The sequence below is a fragment of the Oryctolagus cuniculus genome, chromosome 9 (assembly GCF_964237555.1).
Source record: "Oryctolagus cuniculus chromosome 9, mOryCun1.1, whole genome shotgun sequence".
NCBI classification, from domain to species: Eukaryota; Metazoa; Chordata; class Mammalia; order Lagomorpha; family Leporidae; genus Oryctolagus; species Oryctolagus cuniculus.
Window position 1 is genome coordinate 77,876,177 of NC_091440.1, and position 25,144 is coordinate 77,901,320.

The following is a 25,144-nucleotide window of genomic DNA, read 5'->3' on the forward strand; positions in this document are numbered from 1 at the left end:
GTCTTGAACTGGCGCCCATGTGGGATGCTGGCACTTCAGGCCAGGGCCTTAACCCGCTGCACCACAGCACCGGCCCCATGTACAACCTTTTGAAGCATGCCTGTACATATATACTCTTGGGTTTGCATGAAATTTCTCATAATAAATAAATGAAAATTACTCCATTTGATTTAAATCATGTCAGCATACATGAAAATATTCACAAGGAATGTGTGAATGATTTGTTTACTTACTCCACTTCACCCTTCACATTCACACACAAGAAACTTCTAGTTTTAAGATGTCTGAATTGGGAGAAACCCTTCAAGATATTGGCACAGGCAAAGAATTTCTGGAAAAGACCCGGGAAGCACAGGCAGTCAAAGCCAAAATCAACTATTGGGATTGCATCAAATTGAGAAGTTTCTGTACTGCAAAAGAAATAGTCAGGAGAGTGAAGAGACAACCGACAGAATGGGAAAAAATATTTGCAAACTATGCAATAGATAAAGGGTTAATAACCAGAATCTACAAAGAGATCAAGAAACTCCACAAAAACAAAACGAACAACCCACTTAAGAGATGGGCCAAGGACCTCAATAGACATTTTTCAAAAGAGGAAATCCAAATGGCCAACAGGCACATGAAAAAATGTTCAAGGTCACTAGCAATCAGGGAAATGCAAATCAAAACCACAATGAGGTTTCACCTCACCCCACTTAGAATGGCTCACATTCAGAAATCTACCAACAACAGATGCTGGCAAGGATGTGGGGAAAAAGGGACACTGACCCACTGTTGGTGGGAATGCAAACTGGTCAAGCCACTATGGAAGTCAGTCTGGAGATTCCTCAGAAACCTGAAGATAACCCTACCGTTTGACCCAGCCATCCCACTCCTTGGAATTTACCCAAAGGAATTTAAATTGGCAAACAAAAAAGCGGTCTGCACCCTAATGTTTATTGCAGCACAATTCACAATAGCTAAGACCTGGAACCAACCTAAATGCCCATCAAAGGTAGACTGGATAAAGAAATTATGGGATATGTATTCTTTAGAATACTATACCGCAGTAAGAAACAACGAAATCCAGTCATTTGCAACAAAATGGAGGAATCTGGAACACATCATGCTGAGTGAAATAAGCCAGTCCCAAAGGGACAAATACCATATGTTCTCCCTGATCGGTGACAACTGACTGAACACCAAAAAGGAAACCTCCTGAAGTGAAATGGACACTATGGGAAACGGTGACTTGATCAGCATAGCCCTGACTGTTAATGAACAACTTAATACATTATCCCTCTTAGTAGTTTTTTTTGTCTGTTCTACTTAATATGACTGGTTTAATTCTGTAATTAATACACAGTTATTCTTAAGTGTTGAAATTTAACTGAAATGTGATCCCTGTTAAACATAAGAGTGGGGATAAGAGAGGGAAGAGATGTACAATTTGGGACATGCTCAAGCTGACTTGCCCCAAATGGTAGAGTTAGAAACATACCAGGGGACTCCAATTTAATCCCATCAAGGTGGCATGTACCAATGCCATCTCACTATTCCAAGTGATCAATTTCAGTTCACAATTGATCATAATGAAAGGACTAAGAGTCAAAGGGAGCACATAAACAAGTCTAGTACCTGCTAATACTAACCGATAGAATAAATAAAGGGGAGAGTGATCCAACATGGGAAGCGAGATACTCAGCAGACTCATAGAATGGCGGATGTCCTAAACAGCACTCTGGCTTCAGAATCAGCCCTAAAGGCATTCGGATCTGGCTGAAAAGCCCATGAGAGTATTTCAGGCATGGAAAGCCAAGACACTCTGGCAAAAAAAAAAAAAAAAAAAAAACCTAAATGAAAGATCTCTGTGAGTGAGATCCCAGTGGAAAGAACAAGTCTTCAAAGAAGGAGGTACCTTTCTCTGAAGGGAGGAGAGAACCTCCACTTTTACTATGACCTTGTCTAAACAAGATAAGAGTCGGAGAACTCAAGGGGCTTCCATAGCCTTGGAAACTCATGACTGGTGCATAGGGAGATTACTGATGCCATAAACAGGAGTGTCAATTTGTAAAGTTAACAACAGGAGTCACTGTGCACTTACTCCTCATGTAGGATCTCTGTCCTTAATGTGCTGTACATTGAGGCTTAATGCTATAACAAGTAAACAGTATATTTCACTTTGTGTTTCTATGGGGGTGCAAACTGTTGAAATCTTTACTTAATGTATACTAAACTGATCTTCTGTTAAAAAAAAAAAAAGAAGAAATTATCAATTCCCAACTTGACTCTCACTGGGATTAAACATGACAATAGGTCTGATCTGATTTCATCATCATTTAAAAAATCATCTATTATTTTTCACTTTATGTTTCTGTGTGGGAGCAAACTGTTGAAATCTTTACTTAATGTATGCTAAACTGATCTTCTGTATATAAAGAGAATTGAAAATGAATCCTCATGTGAATGGAAGGGGAGAGGGAATGGGAAAGGGGAGGGTTGCGGGTGGGAGGGATGTTATGGGGGGGAAGCCATTGTAATCCATAAGCCGTACTTTGGAAATTTATATTCATTAAATAAAAGTTAAAAAAAAAAAAAGATGTCTGAATTGGCCGGTGCCACGGCTCACTAGGCTAATCCTCCGCCTTGCGGTGCCGGCACACCAGGTTCTAATCCCGGTCGGGGCACCAGATTCTGTCCCGGTTGCCCCTCTTCCAGGCCAGCTCTCTGCTGTGGCCCAGGAGTGCAGTGGAGGATGGCCCAGGTGCTTGGGCCCTGCACCCCATGGGAGACCAGGATAAGTACCTGGCTCCTGCCATCGGATCAGCGCGGTGCGCCGGCTGCAGTGCAGCGGCTGCGGCAGCCATTGGAGGATGAACCAACGGCAAAAGGAAGACCTTTCTCTCTGTCTCTCTCACTGTCCACTCTGCCTGTCAAAAAAATAAAAAATAAAAAAAAAAGATGTCTGAATTGTTTGTTTAATCAAATTCCTTATGACTTCAACTTTACTTTCACTATGGCTAAAGGAAATAAGTTACTTTGTAGCCGTGTGATTGACTTAGGGAATAGACCTCTAATAATGACTCTATTGGTTCTGCTGTGTTGCTACTCTAGGAAAAATGCGCCCAAATTAATCAACTTGGCAGTGCCTGGTCCTGCTCAGGTCCTTGTCTGACACAGCCCCCTTGTCTGTAGTTACAGGGTCACTTTGGTTCAGCTCCACGTTTCCCAGAAGACATATAAGGCCCATTTATTAGAACTAAATCCCACTTTTTAAAGTAAATTAGTGTATTGGACGATGAGAAAAAACTGTCGAGTCTTATTACAGTCTATCACAGAGTACTTCAGAAGTTGGTACTATTCTTTGACCTTTTCACTGCCGAAAGTAAATATTTCATAACTCATTGAAAAAAACATTTATTACTGCCCTTTATAAACTAGATACTAGGGTATGAAGTCAAGCAGAACAATCTGCGTTATCATGCTTCTAAAAGAGAGTTACAATATGGAGGAAAGGCGTTAGATGGTGCCCTAAACTGTTCTAGCTGCTACACAACTGTCACAGAATGGTGGCTTATAAACAACAGAAATTTTACTTCTCACAGTCAGGAGACTAAAATGTCCAAGATGAAGGCATTATCAGATGCAGTGTGTTGGAAGCACTGGCTTCCTTGTTCCCAGACAGCGTCTTTTCACTGTGTCCTCACATGGCAGAAGGGACTGGTGAGGCTCTTAGGCCTCTTTAACTTAAGGGCATTGATCCCATTCCTGAGGGCTCCTTCCTCATAACCTAATTACCTCTTAAAGTCCCACTTCCCAGTACCATCATCTTGAGGATTGGAGTTTTAACATGTTACTTTGCAGAGTGGTTGGGTGCACAAATATTCATAGATAGAATTAGGAATACATGGGAAATTGTCCTGTTGTCTTCCCAGACTAACCACAAAAGAAAAGGGTGAGTTAGCATGTGTGGGAGAAACCAAACCGAAGATGAATCAGAATGCTCAGGGGGTGATCTTACTAAACCTTAGACAGTGCAGCTGTCAGAACTGGACTTGCAAGTTAGGAGAATTAAGAGGCACAAAGGAGACATGCAAGCAGAAGTGGTCATACTTTGACATAGAGACAATGGGACCAGAAAAGGTTTTTGTTTTAGGTCAGAAACAAAGAAGACCAAGAAATGAATTAGCAGCTAGGGAGGATCAGAAGGAATACTCAGGGAGGTTCTCAAATCAATGAATTGTGCTCACAGACGCTCGAAGGCTAATGCCTTCTGTAAGGGATTCTCTGGGTTCCAGGCGATTCATCCCATCCCATCATGTATTTCCAAAGAAAGAAATTACTAGTTGTGCAAATCCTACACTGGGGACTGTTCGGGGTGGGGTGGGGTGGTGTGGGGTAGGGTGGGATGGGAAGAGGTTGGTCCCAGGACATTATTAGGGAATAGAAACAAATCTAGTTGACTTGATTAAAGGTTGCATGCAGAAAGCCAGACTGGAACAAAATAATGTGTGCCCTAATGACATACTAAGGAATGGGAACTTAAGTGTTTTTTTTTTTTCTTTTTAGATTTATTTCTACTTATTTGAAAGAGTTACAGAGAGAGAGGGAAAAGGAGAGAGAGAGAAGGCTTCTATCTGCTATTTCACTCCCCAAATGGCCACAACGGCCAGGGCTAGGCCAGGCCAAAGCCAGGAGTCAAGAACTTCATCTAGATCTCCTACATGGGTGCAGGGGCCCAAGTGCTTGGACCATTTTCTGGTGCTTTCTCAAGTGTATTAGCTGGGAGCTGGATTAGAAGTGGAGCAGCCAGGACACAAAATGGTGCCCATATGGGATGCTGGTGTCATAGGTGGTGGCTTAACCTATTTATGCCACAATACTGGCCCAGAACTTAACTTTGTGAGCCAGGAATTCCTTGTACATTTTTAAATAGGTAAAGGACACATTAAAACTGACCACTCCTCTGCCTATGTCACCATCAACATAATTTATACCAGTTCTGCCTTTAAGATGCTGAGTTTATAATTCTTGTGACAAATACATTTTTGTTTCCTCCAGACCTGTCTTTTTCTTTCCACCACACAAGTTGTGATTAGGAAACAGAGGACAGAGCTGGAAAGACCTGAATATATGGCCACATATACCAAGCAACTACTAAAATAACTGTAATTCATTGCTTTGTTTAAATATCTTAATGCTGATGAGCCAGTTGCTTTTCTAAGCCAATGTAAGATGATGGTAGACAGGAAAATTTTCTGTACTAGAGAGCAGAGGAAGTAAGAAATAAATATTCTAAATGAGAGACATTCAAAAAGCTCATAGAAATGCATATTATAAATAAACTATACATGTATTTCAAAATGTTTTTGCACTAAAACTTGTAACGTTACTTTTCTGCAAACTTTTTGAAGTACCCTCATATAACATTAGATAAATGATATAAAGAAAACAGAGTAAGGGGTTAGATTCTGATTGGGAGTGCCCAAGCAGGTGACACTATAACAAATCCAAATGAAATGGGAAAATCTGAGGGAAGGAGTAGAGGGAAGAAGAAAGGCAGAGTGCTCTAGCTTTGCATTTTACGTAGTATCTTGGGAACCAATAGAATGCAGCAAGACTAGTGGTCATGAGAAGTGGTTAAACATTGTGGGAGATGAGGTTAAAGAGGTAGACTCAGGATATAGAGCCTTTTGAATTGAAAAAGATTTGGACTTTCCCTTAATTAGAGGGTTTTAGGAAGGGAAATTAATATTAAGATTTATATTTTAAAAGATCATTCTGGTTAGTCTGATGAGCTGCTTGAAAGAATGGGGGATATGGGAGTGGTGGAAGTAGAAGCAAGAGTCTTAACCTTATGAAAATATCCTTATTGATAATTTTATAATGGTACCTAATGGTTAGTCAAGTTATAGTAGACTCTTGGACTTACTTTTCTGAAGATAGTACAAGCACAATGATTATATATATTTAAAAAGAGAGTTTTGTGCGTGAAATATGAAAAGCTGTTGGTGAAAATTGAAATAGTTAATTCTCTGACTTCCAACTTCTGCTGAAACTAATACAGGCTCATTGCTTCTGAGTAAAAAAAAATGCTCAGGATTATTGGGAGGAAGGCACCTCTCCAGTGTTGGAGAGAGAAAAAAATAAATTTCTTCTCTATCTAGAATATGAGTTCAAGCCTCATAAGAAACAACTTATTTTCATTTTAAATTTCCTAAGAAAAATAAAGCTTACTTTATAGATGAACAGACACCTACTATAAACAATGGCTACCCATCTCCTGGGAAGTAGGGTGGGGGGTTTGTCCCCCAAGGGACATCTGACAGTGTCTGAAACATTTTGTTGTTACAACTTGGGAGTGAACCGACTTCTAGCAGGCAGAGTTCAAGGATGTTCCTAAACACATTATAATGTGCAAGACTGCCTTCTACAACAGAGACTTATCTGGCCCTTAATCACATTAGCTTGAGTCTGAGAAACTGTACAATACACCTGGTAGATTATTCCATTGGGTATAAACCATTTAATATTTTGTCACCTTTAGCTTTCTTGAGTCATACTCATTTACTGGAGACAAATTGGCAGATGGATATTTTCTGTTTCCCAAGAATGTAAGTATGCTAAGTATGCTATTTATATTTTTGATGGAAAACTGAATACTGTGAAGTATAAAATATTATGACCAATTCTACATAAATATATTAAAAAACTTGCATTCTTAATTCAGTTTTAGAAAATAGTTTTCCAGTCACTTAAAATTATTAACATTCATAGCATATGCCTTATAATATCCCCCTTACATTAAATTATAATTATTTTTCACAGTATGTATATACCCTGAATAGCTTTGCAGGTAATATATAATAAGAGGCTCCATTCAAATGAACTTTTATAAAGAACCTATGCCCTTTCGGATCTGGCTAAAAAGCCCATGAGGGTATTTCAGGCATGGAAAGCCAAGACACTGTGGCCAAAAAAAAAAAAAAAAAAAAAAAGACTAAATGAAAGTTCTCTGTGAGTGAGATCCCGGTGGAAAGAACAGGCCATCAAAGAAGGAGGTACCTTACTCTGAAGGGAGGAGAGAACTTCCACTTTGACTATGACCCTGTCTAAATAAGATTTGAGTTGGCGAACTCAAGAGGCTTCCATAGCCTTGGCAGCTCATGACAGGAGCCTCGGGTGATTACTGACGTCATAAATAAGAGTGTCAATTGTTAAATCAACAACAGGAGTCACTGTGCACTTTTACTCCCCATGTAGGACCTCTGTCCTTAATGTGCTGTACTATGTGAATTAATGGTATAACTAGTACTCAAACAGTACTTTACACTTTGTGTTTCTGTGTGGGTGCAAACTGTTGAAATCTTTACTTAGTAAATACTAAGTAGATCTTCTCTATATAAAGATAATTGGAAATGAATCTTGATGGAGAATGGGATGGGAGAGGGAGTGGGAGATGGGATGGTTGCGGGTGAGAGGGTGGTTATGGGGGGAAAAGCCACTATAATCCAAAAGTTGTACTTTGGAAATTTATATTTATTAAATAAAAGTTTTTAAAAATTTTTAAAAAAGAACCTATGCCTTAAATGTTTGAAAATTTTCCATCTGACCATTTTATAGGATAAACTGTGTATGTTATATCCAATGTTGCTGACTTGGCTTCTCAAAAATCACAGAAACTTAGAACTTGGGGGACTCTAGAGATTATTTAATTGTCCATCCCTTTCAAAAATGCTAAGACCAAAAGGGAATGCTCTCAAAAGGCTGTAACCACAGAAGTAACATGTTAAAACTCCAATCCTCAAGATGATGGTATTGGAAAGTGGGACTTTAAGAGGTAATTAGGTTATGAGGAAGGAGCCCTCAGGAATGGGATCAATGCCCTTAAGTTAAAGAGGCCTAAGAGCCTCACCAGTCCCTTCTGCCATGTGAGGACACAGTGAAAAGACGCTGTCTGGGAACAAGGAAGCCAGCGCTTCCCACACACTGCATCTGATAATGCCTTGATCTTGGACATTTTAGTCTCCTGACTGTGAGAAGTAAAATTTCTGTTGTTTATAAGCCACCATTCTGTGGCAGTTGTGTAGCAGCTAGAACAGTTTAGGGCACCATCTAACGCCTTTCCTCCATATTGTAACTCTCTTTTAGAAGCATGATAACGCAGATTGTTCTGCTTGATTTCATTCCCTAGTATCTGGGGTCTCTCATTTTTAGAATCAGATGCAATGAAAATCTGGTTCCCATTCACGAAGAAAATGCTCAAAGCTCCCCCAGTTCACACCCCACCCCAGTGTTTGGGCACGACTCCACCATTGTCCTATGGTGGTGAACAAACCCACTGCTTTACAGACATTTTTCTAGATGTTCAATTCCTGATTCATCACACAATAAAGAAGCAAAATTCGTTTCTATTAAAATGTGTGCATTGACTCCCAAAAATAATGCAGAATGATCCCGTTAGAAATTTATCGGTACTGTTTCCTTATATCAAAAGCACGGAGAACCGCAGCAATGTTTTTGCATTGCTCTCATGATCTAAATCAGGTTCCCGAAAGGCAGCAGCTGCTGCCACACCAGGAGGCTTGCCCAGAAATGACCCACCTGCCGTCGCGTTTCCCCCAGAGCACTTAAGTAGCCAGTGTTCAAGTGAGATCAAGTTTCTTACCACCACACTGCCAGCGGTGGAAAAATCGCCGCCATGTTGCAGACAGAAGGGAAGGATCCCTCACCCGTCCTGGTGCTCAATAGATCTAAGCGTTTAATGAAAGCTCAACAGAGGGCCTACAACAGTAGCCACCGGAATTCTTCCTTATTGTCTTACTTTCTCAGTTGAGAAAACAGCAAGATATTTGTGACACTACGGGACAAAACGAATGCTTCGAAAGTGCTTAATTCCTTAGTGGTTTAGAAAAAAAGCGCCAGGACAGCTTTTCTCTTCCCCATCCTATACGTGTTTGTCTAGGAAAGGGGAAAAAAATCCTAAGGGTTCGCTAATTCTTAACCTTTGAACTTAAAAGACTGCCCCTAAATAAGTATAAGCCCCAGGCTTCCCCAGGGAGGGGTGGTGGCGATTCTGAGTCCTAGTGCTTTGTGAACTTGGGGTGGGCAAAGTGCAAATGCCATGGTCTGCTAAGGCCCTGGGAGCACATTTGCTAGGCACACTGGGAAAAGCCCCCTCAGGCAGAGATCAGGCCAGCTCCTCAGAGGGTCCCAGAGCTGCCCTGGGTGCCCGGTCCCGAGGCGAGGAGAGGCAAGGCCACTTTAAGGGGCGTGCACTCCCACAGCTGCAGCCATTAGCGCGGAGGGCGCGCTCGCGGAGGACGCGGCGGGCTGCCGAGCTCCTCCTGTGGGGAGGCTGCCCCAGGACCCAGCACGTGCGCAGCGCGCCATGGCGGCCTCAATTATCAGCCCAGAGCTCGGCCCGCTTTCAGACCAGGTAAGAGGCGCAGGAGGAAGAAGGGGAGGCAGCTGCGTTTATAAACCCGCGGGCAGGCGCTGGGTTCTGGCGCCTCTACCCTCGAAAGCTGGCCTCAGGTAGCTCCCATCGAGGGGCCCGCCAGAGGGCGGCTTCCAGGCTCTGGCAAGGCCTCCCTGCCCAGGTGCCCTGAGCTGGCCATTTGCGAACGCGGCTCCAGAGAGGCCATCCGGAGGACCCGGCCTCCGGCCTCCAGGGCCTTGAGGTTGGAAGCCGGGCTAAATTACCTCAGCAAAAGAGGCCAAGGCAGAAAGTGAGCTAAGCTGTTCTATGAAAGAAATCCTCCTCCCTGCTCTTGATCCTGGTCGTCTTTCAAGCAGAAGGCCACTTGGAGAGCATTGGGCAGCCACTTCTGGACAAAACGTGAATCGTCGTTTTTACTATGGGAAGTTTAATATGCATTCCTGTCGCTGCACGGATTGGCAAGTTCATGTTTTTTTTTTTTTTTTTTTTTTTTTTTTTTTTTTTTTTTTTTTTTTTTTTTTTTTTCACCCACTAGCAGCGTGTCGCCGAGTGTCCTTCCTGGAGCGGCCACCTAATCAGGCAGCTCTGTGCAGAGAAGGGCGCTCTCCGCACGGCCCTCCCACCGCCCTGAAAATCAGCAAGCTCGCTGGCCTCTTCTGAAAGCACTTGTCACCCGCTTAGCTAGGCGCAGGTTGGCGTTGTGACGCTTCTAGGTAAAAAACCAACGGTGAATACTACCGCGCTAGGAAGAAAGGGAAAGCAAAACTCGCCCAGCCCGGAGGCCAGGCCCGCTGGCCTTCATCGGCTTCCTCTTATCGAGGGTTTCTTCCGGGCGGGTGTGAGGGGAAGCCTCGCGTGCTGAGTGCCGTTTTGTTGCCCCGACAAGGCTGTGGGTGTTTAATCTCGAGAACAAGCTTTCCAGAACGGAATCATCACCACCTTGAAGTGGACCTGTGTGGCAGATTTTTCTCTTAATTTCCTTAAGATGCAGAAACCGATTTTAACTCTTCAGGAGAAATATTATGGTACAGGATTAAGCAAAACTGCACAAAATGGAATTCCGAATAAAACAGCTGATTATGTAGTAGTACGTAGGTAATTATGGTCTCCTGCCCGTGAGAGTCAGAGCCCCGGCTGAACCTTTTGTGTGCCTTTGCTGCAAGAGCAGCTTGCTGGATGTTAAATCCCTGGGCTCCTGGGGAAACTGCAGGCCCACCGTGGCCCTGTGCGAGCAGCGGCCCATGCAGCTGCTCCTGATTGTCGGAGGCGCTGCTCCCGGTGATAAGAGTGACATAAATAACAACTCACTAAAATGTGGGAGTGATTTGCTTTAAGCGCTTTAGCACCTGCTGTTACTAATTAAGGATTTAGCCTGCCACAGATTGCAAATGGAAATCCAGTGTTTTAAAGTGCCTTGTGTGTCTGTGACCATGGAAATCAAACAGAATGGATAAGGAATGTTGGTGATGATGATGTCACATTAGTAAAAACTGCCTATACTTAAGGGAGATACCGCAAGGTATTAGCAGTCCTTATTCCTGAGTGGTGGAATTACAGATGTTTTTTATTTTCACTTTAGGCTTTTTAAAATTTCCTAGTATTTCCCAATGAATCTGTATTGCTTTTCTTTAAAAAATAAAAGTTACAGTAAGCAATCTGAATGGAAGAAGCTTTTCTGTCAGAGGAAGCCTACTGTCCTCCAATTGTGCTCACAGGTGAAAATCTTAGATGTACTAAAAGGCAGCTTTACAAAGAAGGAGGTACTGGAAACATATTTTATCAATAGGTCCTTCTTACTATTCATGTTCTTATTACAATTCCAATAAGGTATTTTTAACTGAATTAATATTCAGATTTTTGTTGTTTGTAAAGGTATTTGGTACTCAGTGAATTTCTGTTACCTTAGGAAAGTGCACTGGAGCAAAGCTCTAATTTGATGGTTAACATTCTGTGTGTGCAATGGCACTGAATTTGTAGGGCAGGGAAAGAAGCCTGTGGCAAGAGAACAAATCAGCTCTGTGCAGAACCACTTTATTTTGTACTCCCTCTGTGCCGTGGCACAAGGCACTGTGCAAAAACTTCAGATTCCTGGGCAGGGCAGCAGGGTCATGATGTTTGTGCCTCCCATCCCTTTCTGGATCTCTTTCCCACCTCTTACAGTTTTCTCCCTACTTCCCAGAACCCACGTTCTACCCCATGTAGCTCACTCTTGACTTTTCTCCACGAGATAGACAGATTCTGGCAAGACACTAGGAGTCAGATCAGCAGGTGCCCGCTGGGAAAGGACTTTAGGCAGGCAGCTGATTACTGCTCTTGCAAGCTTACCGTTTGCTCTGCAAGACACCCTCTTTGCTGAACTCTGTGACTCAAGCAATGCAGGGAGCAGTTCTGATTAGAGCTATTCTTACTGCCTGGGCATGGGCCGATTCCCACCCCCCTACCAGTGTTACCCCCCCCCCCCCCATCTCTCTTTCTGTCTGATAGACCTGATGTTTTCTGTGTTCTTTGTGCACAGGTTTGGTGGTGTTTGAGAGAGCATGGCAATGACCTCCTTTAGAGCATTTGTACAAACATTGCTCCTTCTAACAGTTTCATAGTGTAAGCCCAGATGAGGATCACAGCAGTATTTTCTTCAAAGCCACTAGTAGGTGCCTGAGCTAAGTGACAGACACTGGTCTTTCTGCCCTCTCTGCACTGCGTCAGACTGTTAGCAGAGATCAGTTAACAGCTTTGGTGGAACTGAAGCTTGTACCCTCTTCTGTGTTGCAGTGATTCAAAGTCATGCTTTCTGAAAGTGGAGAATAAAAGCCCCATGAGGGCAGGGACCTTGCCTGTTTGTTCACCGTTTATTCCGGGCGCTCAGCACTGTGTGTCCTGTAGTATGGTTCAGTGAATACCTGTGTATGGAATAAATATCAACCATGTTTAAGCAGACACGCGAAGTATTAGGGTTTTTAAAGGAGAAAAATAAACTCTTCTAATGGAAAGGTTTACAAGCCATTCATAGTCCAGGAAACCTTGATTTATAGATATTATATTAGTGTAGTTATCAATAGCATTCCTTTTCATTCTCAAAAGTATATCAGTTTGGAAGATAAATTATATGGCCATTCCATCCATGCTAGGTGGGTTCTTTTGTGGACATTTGTAAGTTGCCTCTATTAGCCAGGTTAATTAAAAAAGAAACCCATAATCACTCCTGTTATGTCCACTTGTTACTGACTGTTCCAGTGCTTGGCTTTGAAGAAGGCAATGTAAGAGAAGAGAAGAATATCATGTATTACAGTGGAGATGTGCAGACGATCTGCACTAGCGAGCAGCACCGTGGGTTAAGGTCCCGTGTTGCTGGAAGAGAGGGATGTTTATGAAACAAAACCACACTAAGGCCCCAGTGCGCTCTGGTGTGGTGCAAAATTCATATGAAAATGTTATGCTGAGAATGAGGGTGTTTGAGGGAAGCAGAAGGAAACAAGCTCAGGTAGGTAGACATCAGGCTATAAAAGGCCGTGCTAAAAAGTTCATGTTTTTTATTTTTATTAAGGTCACTGGGGGCAGGTGAGCGAGACTGGCTCATGGTGGTGGATTGAGCACACATGTCAACCTCCCTGTCTATCCCAAACCCCTTAGCAGGAGATCATTTTAGATGGAATGATACCTTTAGGACATAAATATCATGGAAAAATAAAGTGATGGGTTAGTATTCTGAAAAGTCCAATGAGACATAATAACAAAATGCAATACCTAGTCCCTAATGGGAGCTTGGTTCGAACAAAGCAGTTTTTCTCTAAACATTAAAAAAAAAAAAAAATACACAGGGCAACTTGTAATTTAAAAAGCAGATGGGATCAAAATGCTAGTGTAATAAAAGTAGAAAAACTACATCTTACTAGATGTGAGGAGAAGAAATGCAGAGGCAGCACAATTTTAGGGATAGTCTAGGCTCAATGAGAATAGAAACAAAGATGGAAGGTGTTCACCTCCTATTGAATTATCTGGATGTACCGCACCTGGGCCAGCAGGCGCCTCCTCCTGGGACTCTCTCAGTTCCTCCTACTGTGGGGGCAACAGTACTTTTAACCCTAGGACAAAAGCCAGGACTGCTTTGTAAAGAAAATGAACTGTGTATGGGACAAGGGCTCCAGGTGTGGGGGATTTCCAGACCTATTTCATTAGCAAGAAAGAGAAAAGGGAAGATGGCTGTCTGCTCAGGAGGGAAGTAAACCAAATTGCTTGACTTTCGGAGTAAACCTGCCTTTATTTCAAAAAACGTGCTGGCACTATAAGAAGGACGTGTTGTGTCTGTGGGGTTCCTCCCCAAATCCATGATCCCAGTGTAATCATGAGAAAATGTCAGACAAGTCCAAGTATTGGGGTATTCTACGGAATACTTGACCAGCACTCTTGAAAAAATCAGGAAAAAGTGGAAAATCATTACAGATTAGAGGAGACTCAGAGACATGAAGGCTAAATATAACTTGTTGTCCTGGATGGGGATCTAGGACTTGAGTAGAAAAATTAGTGAGACCCAAATGAAGGCTTTCAAATAGCACTGTTTTGATATTAAATTCTTAGTTTTTTAAAAAAGATTTTTGTAAGAACTGCAATTTTTTTTTAGTTTTAATTAAAATGCATGGTGTGTAAGACATTCTGAGAGAAGCCGGATGGAGAGGTTATGACAACTCAGCATACTCTTTGTGGCTCATCTGTAAATCTGAAACTATTTCAAAACACAAAGACAATTAGCTACTTAAAAGATAGAACTCTAAGGGATTTAATTTGCAAAGCATTTATAGGAGGGGCAGGATGGGAAAAAAATTGATCAGCATACGGAAGACATGGGAGAAAAAAAATATAGTAAATGGGAAACCTGAAATAACAAATGAAAGGAATAAAAGCGTTTTACATTGTTATACATGTTTACCAATTAATTGGCTATTTAATCATATTTGATGTCCTGTAATTATATTCTTCCATTAAAAACTAAAAACTCAAATGGTGGAAAAAAATAAAAAATTCTATATATTATTTTAAAAAGTCACACAAAATGAAAATGAATGGAAAGTTTCAAAATATAGAGATACGAAAAATTAAGAGCTATATTTAGACAAAATAAAATCCCAAATGTATTAAAAAGGGCAATGATGTATATTTTATATGTATATATAATATATATGTTTTTTCTATATGTGATTATCAATTTTAGTATGTAACATGCCAAATAGTCATTATAAATCATTATATAGTATGTTTTAAATATTATCACTTGATATTAGTTTAAATGTGTATAATTATGAACCTTTATAACATAATTAAAAATAGAACCTATAGTTAGAGAAATTGATAAATTGACAAGACCATAATTTAAGAAGGAGATTTTAACATAACTGTCTCATAAACTGAAAGTTAAAGTGAATTAACGAAGAAAAAATCAAGTTTGCTCTGAAAGACGTATAATAGACCTTTTTGCCCTACAGAAAATAAGCATTATTCTTAAATACCCATTGTACATTACCAAAAATTGACAGTGTTTTAGATTGTGAATAAAATATCAACAAATACTAAAAAGTACATTGTTTTTATGCAGGACACATTCACTGTGGATGATGAATTGAAATAAGAAATGAACTAATGAATAACCAAAAAAATTAAAAACCAAAAGCAAACATACTCTCCTCTTGAAAATTAAATATGCCTATTCATAGTTAATAAACTCTTCAGTTAAAATGGAAATATAAATAGAAGGTGTATACTCTTTAGTAGTGAATGAACATAAATGTACTCTTATGTCAACATCTATGGGATATGCTGTCCAATGGAACTTTCTGAAATGATGAAAATGTTCTGTTATTATGCTGTCTGATTACTACATGTGGATATTATGCTGTCTAACTAATTACATGTAGACAAAATTTCTGATTTATATAATTATAATTAACAAAAGTTAAAATTAGTCACATATAACTACCAATTATATAACATATAATTGGATCAAATGGCTCTGTTTTCTCCAATAATACATTATCAGCAAAGATTAAAAAATTAAATATTCATTTCTAGTTAGAAACTTTAACTCAATAACAGTAATAAATCTTACATATATTTCAAAGTTATGCATTTTTTCAAAGTTATGGATTTTTTAAAATATACATGAGCAAAATTCACTTCAGGAAAGGCTGAAAATGTTAATTTACCAATAATCACTAAGGAATTGTAAAAGTTAATCAAATTCCCATGTTTATAAATGCCTTCAGGATAAGGTTTTGTAGTCATGTTTTATCTAAACTTCAAGAAGCAGGTAACTCTGTATAAAAGTATTCAAGACCATGGGATCATATTGAAGTGGTTTGTTTCACTATTCAAGCCTGGCATATCCCTGATACCTAAAGCAGGTAAGACAATAAAACAAAATTATAAGCAATTTAATCTATGATCATAGATGTAGAAATCTAAAAATGAATAACTTGAATCCATTACATGCCATGAATAGGTTTATCCCAACATTACAATGAGGGCTTGGCATTGGGAAATCTGTTAATGTAATTCACTACCTAACAGATTAAAGGATAAAAAATAATGTAATGTCAATACTGTAAAACCATTTGAAAAATCTGGGGCTCATTTATGATTTATAATTCTTGGTCTTTAAACAGAAAAAATTTAATTTGATAAAGGATGTTGACCAGAAACCTTCAGTATCATATTTGGTAAGAAAAGTATTTGAAATATTCCCACCAAAAGAACAAGGAAAGAATGTACACTGTCACTCCTGCTATTCATTGTTTTGGATGGTCTAGCCAATTCTTTAAGATCATTAAAAAAAGCCTCAAAAACTCTATGAACAGATATAAAAATGTTATTTTCTTTTTCAAGACAGCATGATTGGAGGCAATACCAGTATTTCATGGGTGCCAGTTTGAGTCCTGGCTGCTCCACTTTCAATCCAGCTCCCTGCTAAAACACCTGGAAGAGTAGCAAAAGATGGCCCCAGTGCTTGGGCTCCTGCACCCACAGGGGAGACCCTAATGAATCTCCTGGTTCTTAGCTTCAACCTAGTCCTGCCCCAGCTATTGCAGCCATTTGAGAAGTGAACCAGTGGATCAAAGATATCTCTCTCTGCCCCTCCCTCCCTCTTTCTCTAACTCTGCCTTTCAAATAAATAAATCTTTTTTTTTTTAAAAGTATTATTTTCTACCTAAGAAATTGAGAAGAATCAAAATGTATTGGAACTAAATAGAGAGTACTATAAAGGACATAAAACAAGTTCCTTATATAGAAATCAGTAGCCTCTCTATATGTCAGCTATAATCAGTCAGAAAATATAATGAGGGAGAAAATATATCCCCTCATAATCACTTCCAATGTTGAAATACCTAGAAAGAAAAATGCAAGAACGTAAGCAAAAACTATATGAAAATAACTATAAAACTGAAGAATATTAATAAAACCAAATTCTCTGAGTCATCCTCCTTAATTGGGAGATTTACTACAGAATATTTTCTAGTTAACCTTTAAATTATGTCCAACCATAATCAAAACTTAATAGGGTTCCTGGACAAACTAATGCTAAAATTCTGTTGGAAGAAAAATTGTGAGAGAATATCTAAGAACCAAACTGACAAATAACAAGAAGGAAACAATATTAATATTCTTCAAAAGATTCGTGGAAATGTGTATTATGAAAAGACCATGCATGTCTTTCCAAATTTCTTCATTCTAAAATAAACTCATACTAAATTGTTATAGCATGTCTGAATAGGAGGATATATTTTGAGGCACTAAAAATAAGACAGCAGTTTGAAAAGAGCCTTACAAGAGCAAGATGAATTCTGTTAAAATTGAAGCAAGAACAAATATCAGATTTGTGTTGATGGTTAGGTGGAAGAATAGTGAAATCACTGGTGCTTTATGAAAAGTTTATGGGGACAGTGCCCAACAGGAATCATTAGTTTATAAAGGGATAATTCATTTGAAGAAGGGATGTAATGATGTTGAAAATGTAGCCCCCAGCAGCAGATCATCCATATCAATATGCAAGGAAAAAATACTGTTTTTGTGGCCTAAGGAGGACCAATGATTAACAGCAGAATCAATAGACAAGACCACAGAGTACTCAATTAGTTCCATTTACACAATTCTGACTGAAAAAGTGGAATAAACAGTTGTGCCTGGGTCAGCTGCAGACAAGGGCAGAGCTTTCAATGGAAATTTTAAACAGTTTAGATCCTAAAGCATTTATTTGAAAAATTATGGCAGGAGATGAAATGTGGCTTCACCAGTGTGATCTTGAAGACAAAGCACATTCCAGGAAATGACTACCAAGAAGTAGAAGTGGTCCAGTCAAAGCCAAAACAGTGGCCAAGAGCAAGGTTCATGGCAACAGTTTTGGGGGACATATGCAAAGCATTTTGCTTGTTGACTTCTGTTTATTCTGAGGGTGTTTTGACAAAGCCAAAGGTTTAGTAGAAAAACACTCATGAAAGCTTCCCCAGAGAGTTCTCTCTTCCATGACAGAGCTACTGCTCACTCCTCTCATCAGACAAGGGCAATTTCATGTGTTTCTCTGAGAAAACATGAGACATCCACCTCACAGTCCTCACCTGGCTCCTCTAACTTTTTTTGCTTCTTAATCTTAAAAGAGTCTTCAAAGAACATGTGTGTCTCTTCAGTAATGTAAATATGGCTTCATTAACGTTATATTCCTGGTACCCTCAGTTCTTTAGGGATAGACTGAATGGCTGGTACTATCAATCATAAAAATGTCTTGAACTTAATGGAGCTTATGTTGAGAAATAAATTTTGCATATTTTTATCTCTTAATTCCACTTTTTCATGCAGTTTGAAGTGCCCTCATATGCTCTATCAAATATGATATGCATTGAAAGAACTAGTAATTAGCCATCATATTGTACAGAAATAAATTCATAGATCAGTGGTTCAGAATGAAGTCTAGAAACAGATGGACACACACATTCTATGGTGGCGCTTGAAAACACTGAGAGAGAGTCTGTTCAGTAATGCCTTTGGCACAGTTATATCTACATGTGAAAAAGATGAAATCATATATACCCACCTCATGTTAATTGCCAAATAATTCCCAGATGGCAAAGTTAAATAAAAAATCATTAGAATATACTATCAAGGAATATTTGAACATAAACAGTTGACTGTGAAAGCAAGACAGAATTCACCAAAGTCATAAACAAATGCTACATTCATTACTAAATATACTTTTTAAAGATTGATTTATTTGAAAGGCAGAGTTATGAGAGGGAGAGACAGATCCTCCATCTACTGATTCACTCCTCAAATGGCCACAACGGTACTGGGGCAGGTTGAAATAAGGATCCTGGAACTGGATCCAGGTCTCCCAGGTGGGTGGCTTGGGCCCCTTGGGCTGCCCTCCACTGCTTTCCCAGGCACATGAACAGGGAACTGGATCGGAAGTGGAGCAGCCAGGACCTAAGCTGGAACTCATTTGGGGTGCCAGCCTCACAGGCAGTGGCTTAACCTGCTGTGCCCAACATTAGCTCCTGTTACAAATATTAAACATTTATGAGTAACAAGATACCTTATAATCAAAATTGAAGGCCAAATGACAAATTGGAAAAGCAAGTAGTTAACTAATATCCAAAATATTTAAGCTCCCTAACAATAGTAAGAAAAAGACAAGCCTTGCAAAGGAGAGTAGACAAAGGTAGTAAGTGAGCATGTATAATAAGTACAATATGCAATAAATAGAAATACAGATTTACCACTAAGATTAAAAGGTACTCAATTTCACCATTATTTTGAAAACATGCCAATGAGGGAAAATTAGGTGTTTCTTTTTTCCTCACAATACTGGCAAAATTTTTAAAAGAGCAAAGATAATCAGTAAGGGTTTGTGGGAATGGGTACTGAAATATACTGTTGGTGGGGATATGAGTTTTGTATCTTTCACGAACAATTTGACAATAACAAAGTTCAAAAACTGTTGTAGTTTTGACTTTAAGATATATGCTTATTTGCATAAGATTTATTTACAAATGTACAATAGTATCATAGCATTATATTAACATCAAAATCCAGCATTAAGAGAATGGCTTGATTGATTATTATAGAAATGAGGACAGGATTGGCTCCTGGCTTTGACCTGGCCCGGCCCTGACCATTGTGGCCTTCTGGGGAGTGAGCCAACAGATGGAAGATTTCTCTCCCTCTTTCTCTCTTTACCTCTCTTTCTATAGCTGACTTTCAAATAAATAAATAAATCTTTTAAAAAAATGAAATGAGGACAGGATTAAGATTACAGATCACATCACTCTTGATTCTCCCAAAATGATAGGCAACATTTTGAAGAGAATAAATCTACAACAACCTGGAAAATAAAAATATTTCCAGTGAGCCAGAATTTTAAAGACATTGTCAAGCTACATTTTTAAGTGAAAAAAAGCAACTCACCTTTTAAGAATGTAATATCCCATTTATTAAAAAAGCTATAGATATGTATTATATGTTTGTGAAAATTGTCTGGAAAGATAGACACCAAACTGTGGATAGTGGTTGCTTCTAGGGAAGAGAGTATATTAAGGTTTGACAAGGAAAAGGAGAAGGAGAAAGGAAGGAAGGATGATAACTGGAATGTGAGCTGATAGAAGTGCAGAAGTTTTGCTTACTTTAAATTCTTGCTTAATTTCCTGTAACTCACCCGTTCTTTCTTGTTCCCCTTGGGAAGCCCCACTGTGGACCATCTCCCTTTCTCTCTCTCTCTCTCTTCTTTCTCTCTCTCTCTCTCTCTCTCTCTCGTCTTTCTTGCTTGCTTGCTTGCTTGCTTTCCTTCTTTTCTTAAGATTTATTTATTTATTTGAAAGTCAGAGTTACTCAGAGAGAAGGAGAGGTAGAGAGACAGAGAAAGAGGTCTTCCATCCACTGGTTCACTCCTCAATTAGCCTCAACTGCCAGAGCTGCACCAATCTGAAGCCAGGAACCAGGATTTTCTTCTGGGTCTCCCATGCAAAAACAGGGGCCCAAGGATTTGGGCCATCTTTTAATTTCCCAGGCCATAGCAGAGAACTGGATCGGAAGTGGAGCAGCCAGGACTTGAACTGGCACTGATATGGGATGCCAGCACTGCAGGCAGTGGCTTTACCCACTATGCCACAGTGCCATCCCCTCTTGGCCATTTTCAAGGAGTTTTCTTCATTAGTTAAAAGAATGAAACAGAAATAAAAAGTGAGCTTAGGAATGCTATTTTTTCCCAATTGCATGTAGTTGAAAATACCCTCTAGTTGGAATAGTCTTTTGGATTCCTAATATTGGGATTTGAATAGCATGTGTATTCCATTCAAAGGACTTTGTTTCTATAGGATTTAGGAATTTAGATCTTTCTCTGTCCTCTGGAATGTGTATTTCACCAAAATAAATATGCAGGAGAGATACAAGTTTGGTTTTCTCTTCAAAAAGAAAAAAAAAAACATTTTCTGGTGGGACAGGCGATTGGGAGTCACAAGAATGTTATCTGTTGATAATACAAATCTGCAGGAAGATCGGAGTAGAATAGCAGTGATAAGTAAAACTTTTGAAAATAGCATTAAATCTGTCTACCACCCTAGGTGCTGAGGACATGCAATTCATAGCCCTCTCCTTGAGGTGCTTTCAGCCGACCAGCTGTGCAGCAGTCTTTGCATTTGGAGCCTTTATTTGATGTCTCCTACGTGACATTTTGTGCATGCCCAGATACTAATGATGTGGCACGTCTGCTTTCTTCCTTCTCATTCAGGCAAACATCGACCTGTTGTTCGTGGGAGATGTCACTGTGGGCTGTCTGGCAGATAGCGTGCAGCAGTTCTTTTCAAACACAGCAGACGTCACCATCACCATCAGTGACGTGAAGAAGGCAGCCGTGCTCCTGGATGAGTGCACCTTCAACATGGTTTTCCTGAAGATGACGCCTTTCCTAACTGCTGAGGAGCTGGAAGCTCTCAAGTTAATTAGGTAAGGTTGAAAACCCTCGATTCTGGAAAACCTAGTTCTATAAAAATCCTGCAAAGATATATTTCTACTTTAATTTTTAAGAGTAGGGATATCTTCATGGGCAAAATCTATACACTGGTTGTTTTTATTGCCACTTTGGCTACTATTATAGGAATTATGATTTCAACTTGAAAAGTATTAGGTATAAGTGAGAATGGAGAATTAATTAATTGTTCATTGAAATTTATTTGGTTTACAATGCTTACATTATTCCCATAGGTAAGCCTTTTAAATAATCATTAGAATGACACATCTTTTTCAGAGTTCGCTAACTTTATTACAAAGGATTCTAAAGCAAGTGAGTCCTCTCAGCTTTATGTCATGCTGCTTGTAGACCAAAGGTGTCTCTTGGAGAGCCACAGCATTTTTTGGATCCATTGAGTCTGGACACTGCCACCTCCAATACTCTTGTAGTTCAAAGCAGTTCTGCTTCTTTCCAACCTACTCCAGCTCCAGAGACCTGGAGTCCACTGGCAGAAGAGTTAGGTTCTTCTTTGCCTGGGTCTACAGGATTTTGAGGCACTTAGGATGTATTTAAACAAGGTTCTCTTTCTTTAGAAAGATTTGATAGAAAAGTGGAGTTGCAAATAACATTGGAATATATGAGTGCCTGACAAAATTAGGACAGGTCTCTCTAGGCTAAAGGAGAAAGGTTGGAGACAGTATGGTGATCCCAAAAATGGGGGTGGGGGGGCATTACTCCTGGGATTTCTTAGAACTTCTGCATTTCTTCTGGCTTTCTACTGGAGCATGAACTGTGGACAAATCAGGCAAACTGTCCAGGTGGATTTCACTTCCAAAACATTGTGAAATGTCCTTCTTGTGAGAATATGCCTATTTTAATTCATATCTTTAAAAAAATTCTATTAGGGTTTGGACATTGATCTAGCATTTAAGACACCCGTGTCCCACTTCAGCATTCTATTCCTTCTCTGGATCCTAACTACTACTCCTGTTAACGTAGACCCTTGGGAAGCAGTGATGCAGACTCAAGTAACTGGGTACTTGCCACGCACATGGGAGACCTGGATTGAGGTCCCAGCTCCTGGCTTCTGCCACAGCCCAGAAGATGGAAATGCTTGCTCTCACTCTCTCTCTCTGCCTCTCAAATAACTTTTGTTTTTTATTTTTATAAAGATTTATTTATTTATTTTGAAAGAGAGAGAAAATAAGATCTTCCAAATGCTGGTTTACTCCCCAATGGCCAGTGCTGGGGCAGACCGAAGCCAGGAGCCAGGAGCTTCATTCAGGTCTCCTACACGGTTGGCAGGGGCTCAAGCACTTGGGCCATCCTCTGCTGCCTTTCCCAGGCCATGAGCAGGGAGCTGGATTGGAAGTGGAGCAGCTAGAACACTAACCAACATGGCGTTGCAGGCGATGGCTTTACCTGCCATGGTACAATGCCAACCCCTAACTTTGTTTTTTAATTTTAGAAAATCTATAGATAGGGTTCCCCTGGTTAGGAACTCATCATAATATCTCCTTTATATAGTGCAGTTTTCATTATATAATTAGGAAAATTACAACAGGCATGTACGGTGGGTAGAGCAGAATTACTGATTGAGCCCACTTGACAGATGAGAAAGCTGAGGCTGAAATGACGTGCCTGAGACCACGTGGCTTGCTTTTATAACACTGAGACTAAAACTCTAAACTTTTCACTTTAGCTTTTTTCTAGAAGTGTCAAGTTTTTAATGTTTGTATTGAAGCCACCTTATTTACACCTCTGAGAGTCAGTATATACCAAACTCAGTATACACCAAACAGATCCGTGGTGATGGACGAACACCGGCAGATCGGAATGGTGGGTCTCTCTTCATTTCAAGAGTAGGACCCTAGCAGTGCCTCTCTGAATAACATTTTTTATTTGCTCATTACTGAAGCTACTTTTGAACAGGGTAAAAATAAACTTCAGCTTAAGAAGAAGGTTTATGCTTAGCATTAGTTATTAAAATCTAGGAAATCAAAAGAGAGAATTTGCTGATACTCTCATATCTGTAGATTTTCCTCATTTCGGCTTCTGTTACTCCAAATAACTAATATTTCTTAGCAGGGAAAAGAAGGTCGATGAGGAAATGAAGTGTACAGATACGGTAGTTCTATTTTGTTGCAAAAGTATTGTTTGAAAAGAAAAAAAGAGGTAATTTGTGGAATATACTTGGATTTGTTTTTCCTGTGGCACTGTTCCCCAAACCATAGGTATTGACTGGTAGATAGCAGGTGTTTTCTCTCTTGCTGTAGGCCTGAATAAATGACAGTGTGGATGAGAGGGAGGGATTCCCTACTGGGGTGGACACTGTATCCTAGCTTTTGTATTCCTCCCTGAAAGAGGGGTAATATTGTCTTTTGGAAGCTTTGTTTGTGTGATGTTGGCTTCAGAAGCTAGGAAAGTCTCTAAATTTCACTTTTCTGCCCTCAGGACTTACAGGGTTATGATATAGAAATTATTTAAACCCTATGGAGCATGTTTATAGTTTTCAACCTATGTTTTTTCATGGAGCAATGAGTCCAGTATGCATACTGCCCCATTTACATAAACTGTTTAAACCTTCATCTTTTCTAAATCACTGTGTCTTTTGATTTGGGGATAACATTTAATGACTAAACCAAAATGAAAAGTCTAGCTTAGTTTTTCTTATCCTGTATTTCAGATTACCCCCCAAGTTTTTGTTGGTGTTTTGTATAATATCTCAGAATTTGGATAGGTACAGGAGAATGTACAATTGCTTAGCTTAATTGTGTCTTTCTGTCCCCTGCCATTGAATGATGAACTTGCTATTGAGTACAAGTGTCCATATTTATTTTTAATATTGGAACACATGACCATAGATCTTATATATGACATACAGATATTTATTGAAAATAAGTGTAAAGCTTAGCTTCTTTACTGTAACATTAGATTTGTTTTAGAATAAGATGAAATCATTCCCCTTAAAAGATTCTTAAATTTTTTCTTACAAAAGAACTATTTAAAGCTTGATGCTACTCACTGATCAACTTTCATCATTAATTTCATCATAAAATATTGATATTTTATGGACTGACATTCTCAAGAATTAGGGCACATTGCAATTGTAGGTTAACATTCCTGATTGTATCCCCTAATTTGTTTTCAACTCATGAATACATTAAAAGAATGTATTTTTATTGAGCCAGATGAGCACATGCATTACCCAGTGGTAAAATATTTTAAAATAACCTTAAGATTCATAAACTTGGCTCCAGAATCCCAGGATACTTCTCTTTGGCTTAGGTCAGTTTTCAAAATTGAGGCGCACTCAATATGCAGGTATTTTATAATTCCTTCAGACACATTTTGGTACTTTATTTTCCAAAGGCAGGTACAGGAAATTAAACTGTTTCAAACCCATCAGTAATGTATGGATCCTTTCTGGGACTGTGGTTTTTCTTTTCCATGAAATAGCTCCGCAGTTCTTCAAATTCCATAATCCTCTTGAGCTGTGAGCCCTTCAGGCACTAGAGAGGAATGCAGAATGTTGTTCCATCTCCCCAGTCTAGAAGTCAAGTTTGGATCTGATTTCATTTTTCCCCATGTAGTTTCAATTGTCTGAGCAGTTAATTTCTCATTTCACAAGAAAGCCCAGTCTTGTATGAGCCACAGGGATCTAAAAGTTGTCCTTTTATGTCCCAAACTCCAAAATGTCCCTGGTTTGACAGTGCAATGAGATAAATTTTATAGGCTACTTT

General features: G+C 39.5%; 1 protein-coding gene across 3 annotated transcripts in view; it reads left to right on the forward strand.

Annotated features, from left to right (window-relative positions):
* Positions 1-8,947: 8,947 nt before the first annotated feature.
* SOHLH2 (spermatogenesis and oogenesis specific basic helix-loop-helix 2) overlaps positions 8,948-25,144 on the forward strand; it is a 55,740-nt gene continuing 39,543 nt past the window's right edge. Inside the window, exons 1-2 of one of the 3 annotated variants that reach the window (XM_008273548.4) lie at positions 8,948-9,421; positions 21,183-21,397. In XM_008273548.4, coding sequence (XP_008271770.3) covers positions 9,374-9,421; positions 21,183-21,397 — 263 coding nt within the window. In that variant the 5' untranslated portion in view covers positions 8,948-9,373. Of the gene's footprint in view, positions 9,422-10,702; positions 11,185-21,182; positions 21,398-25,144 lie in introns of those variants that run through there. The other 2 variants (XM_051831785.2, XM_051831787.2) reach the window with 2 other exon arrangements.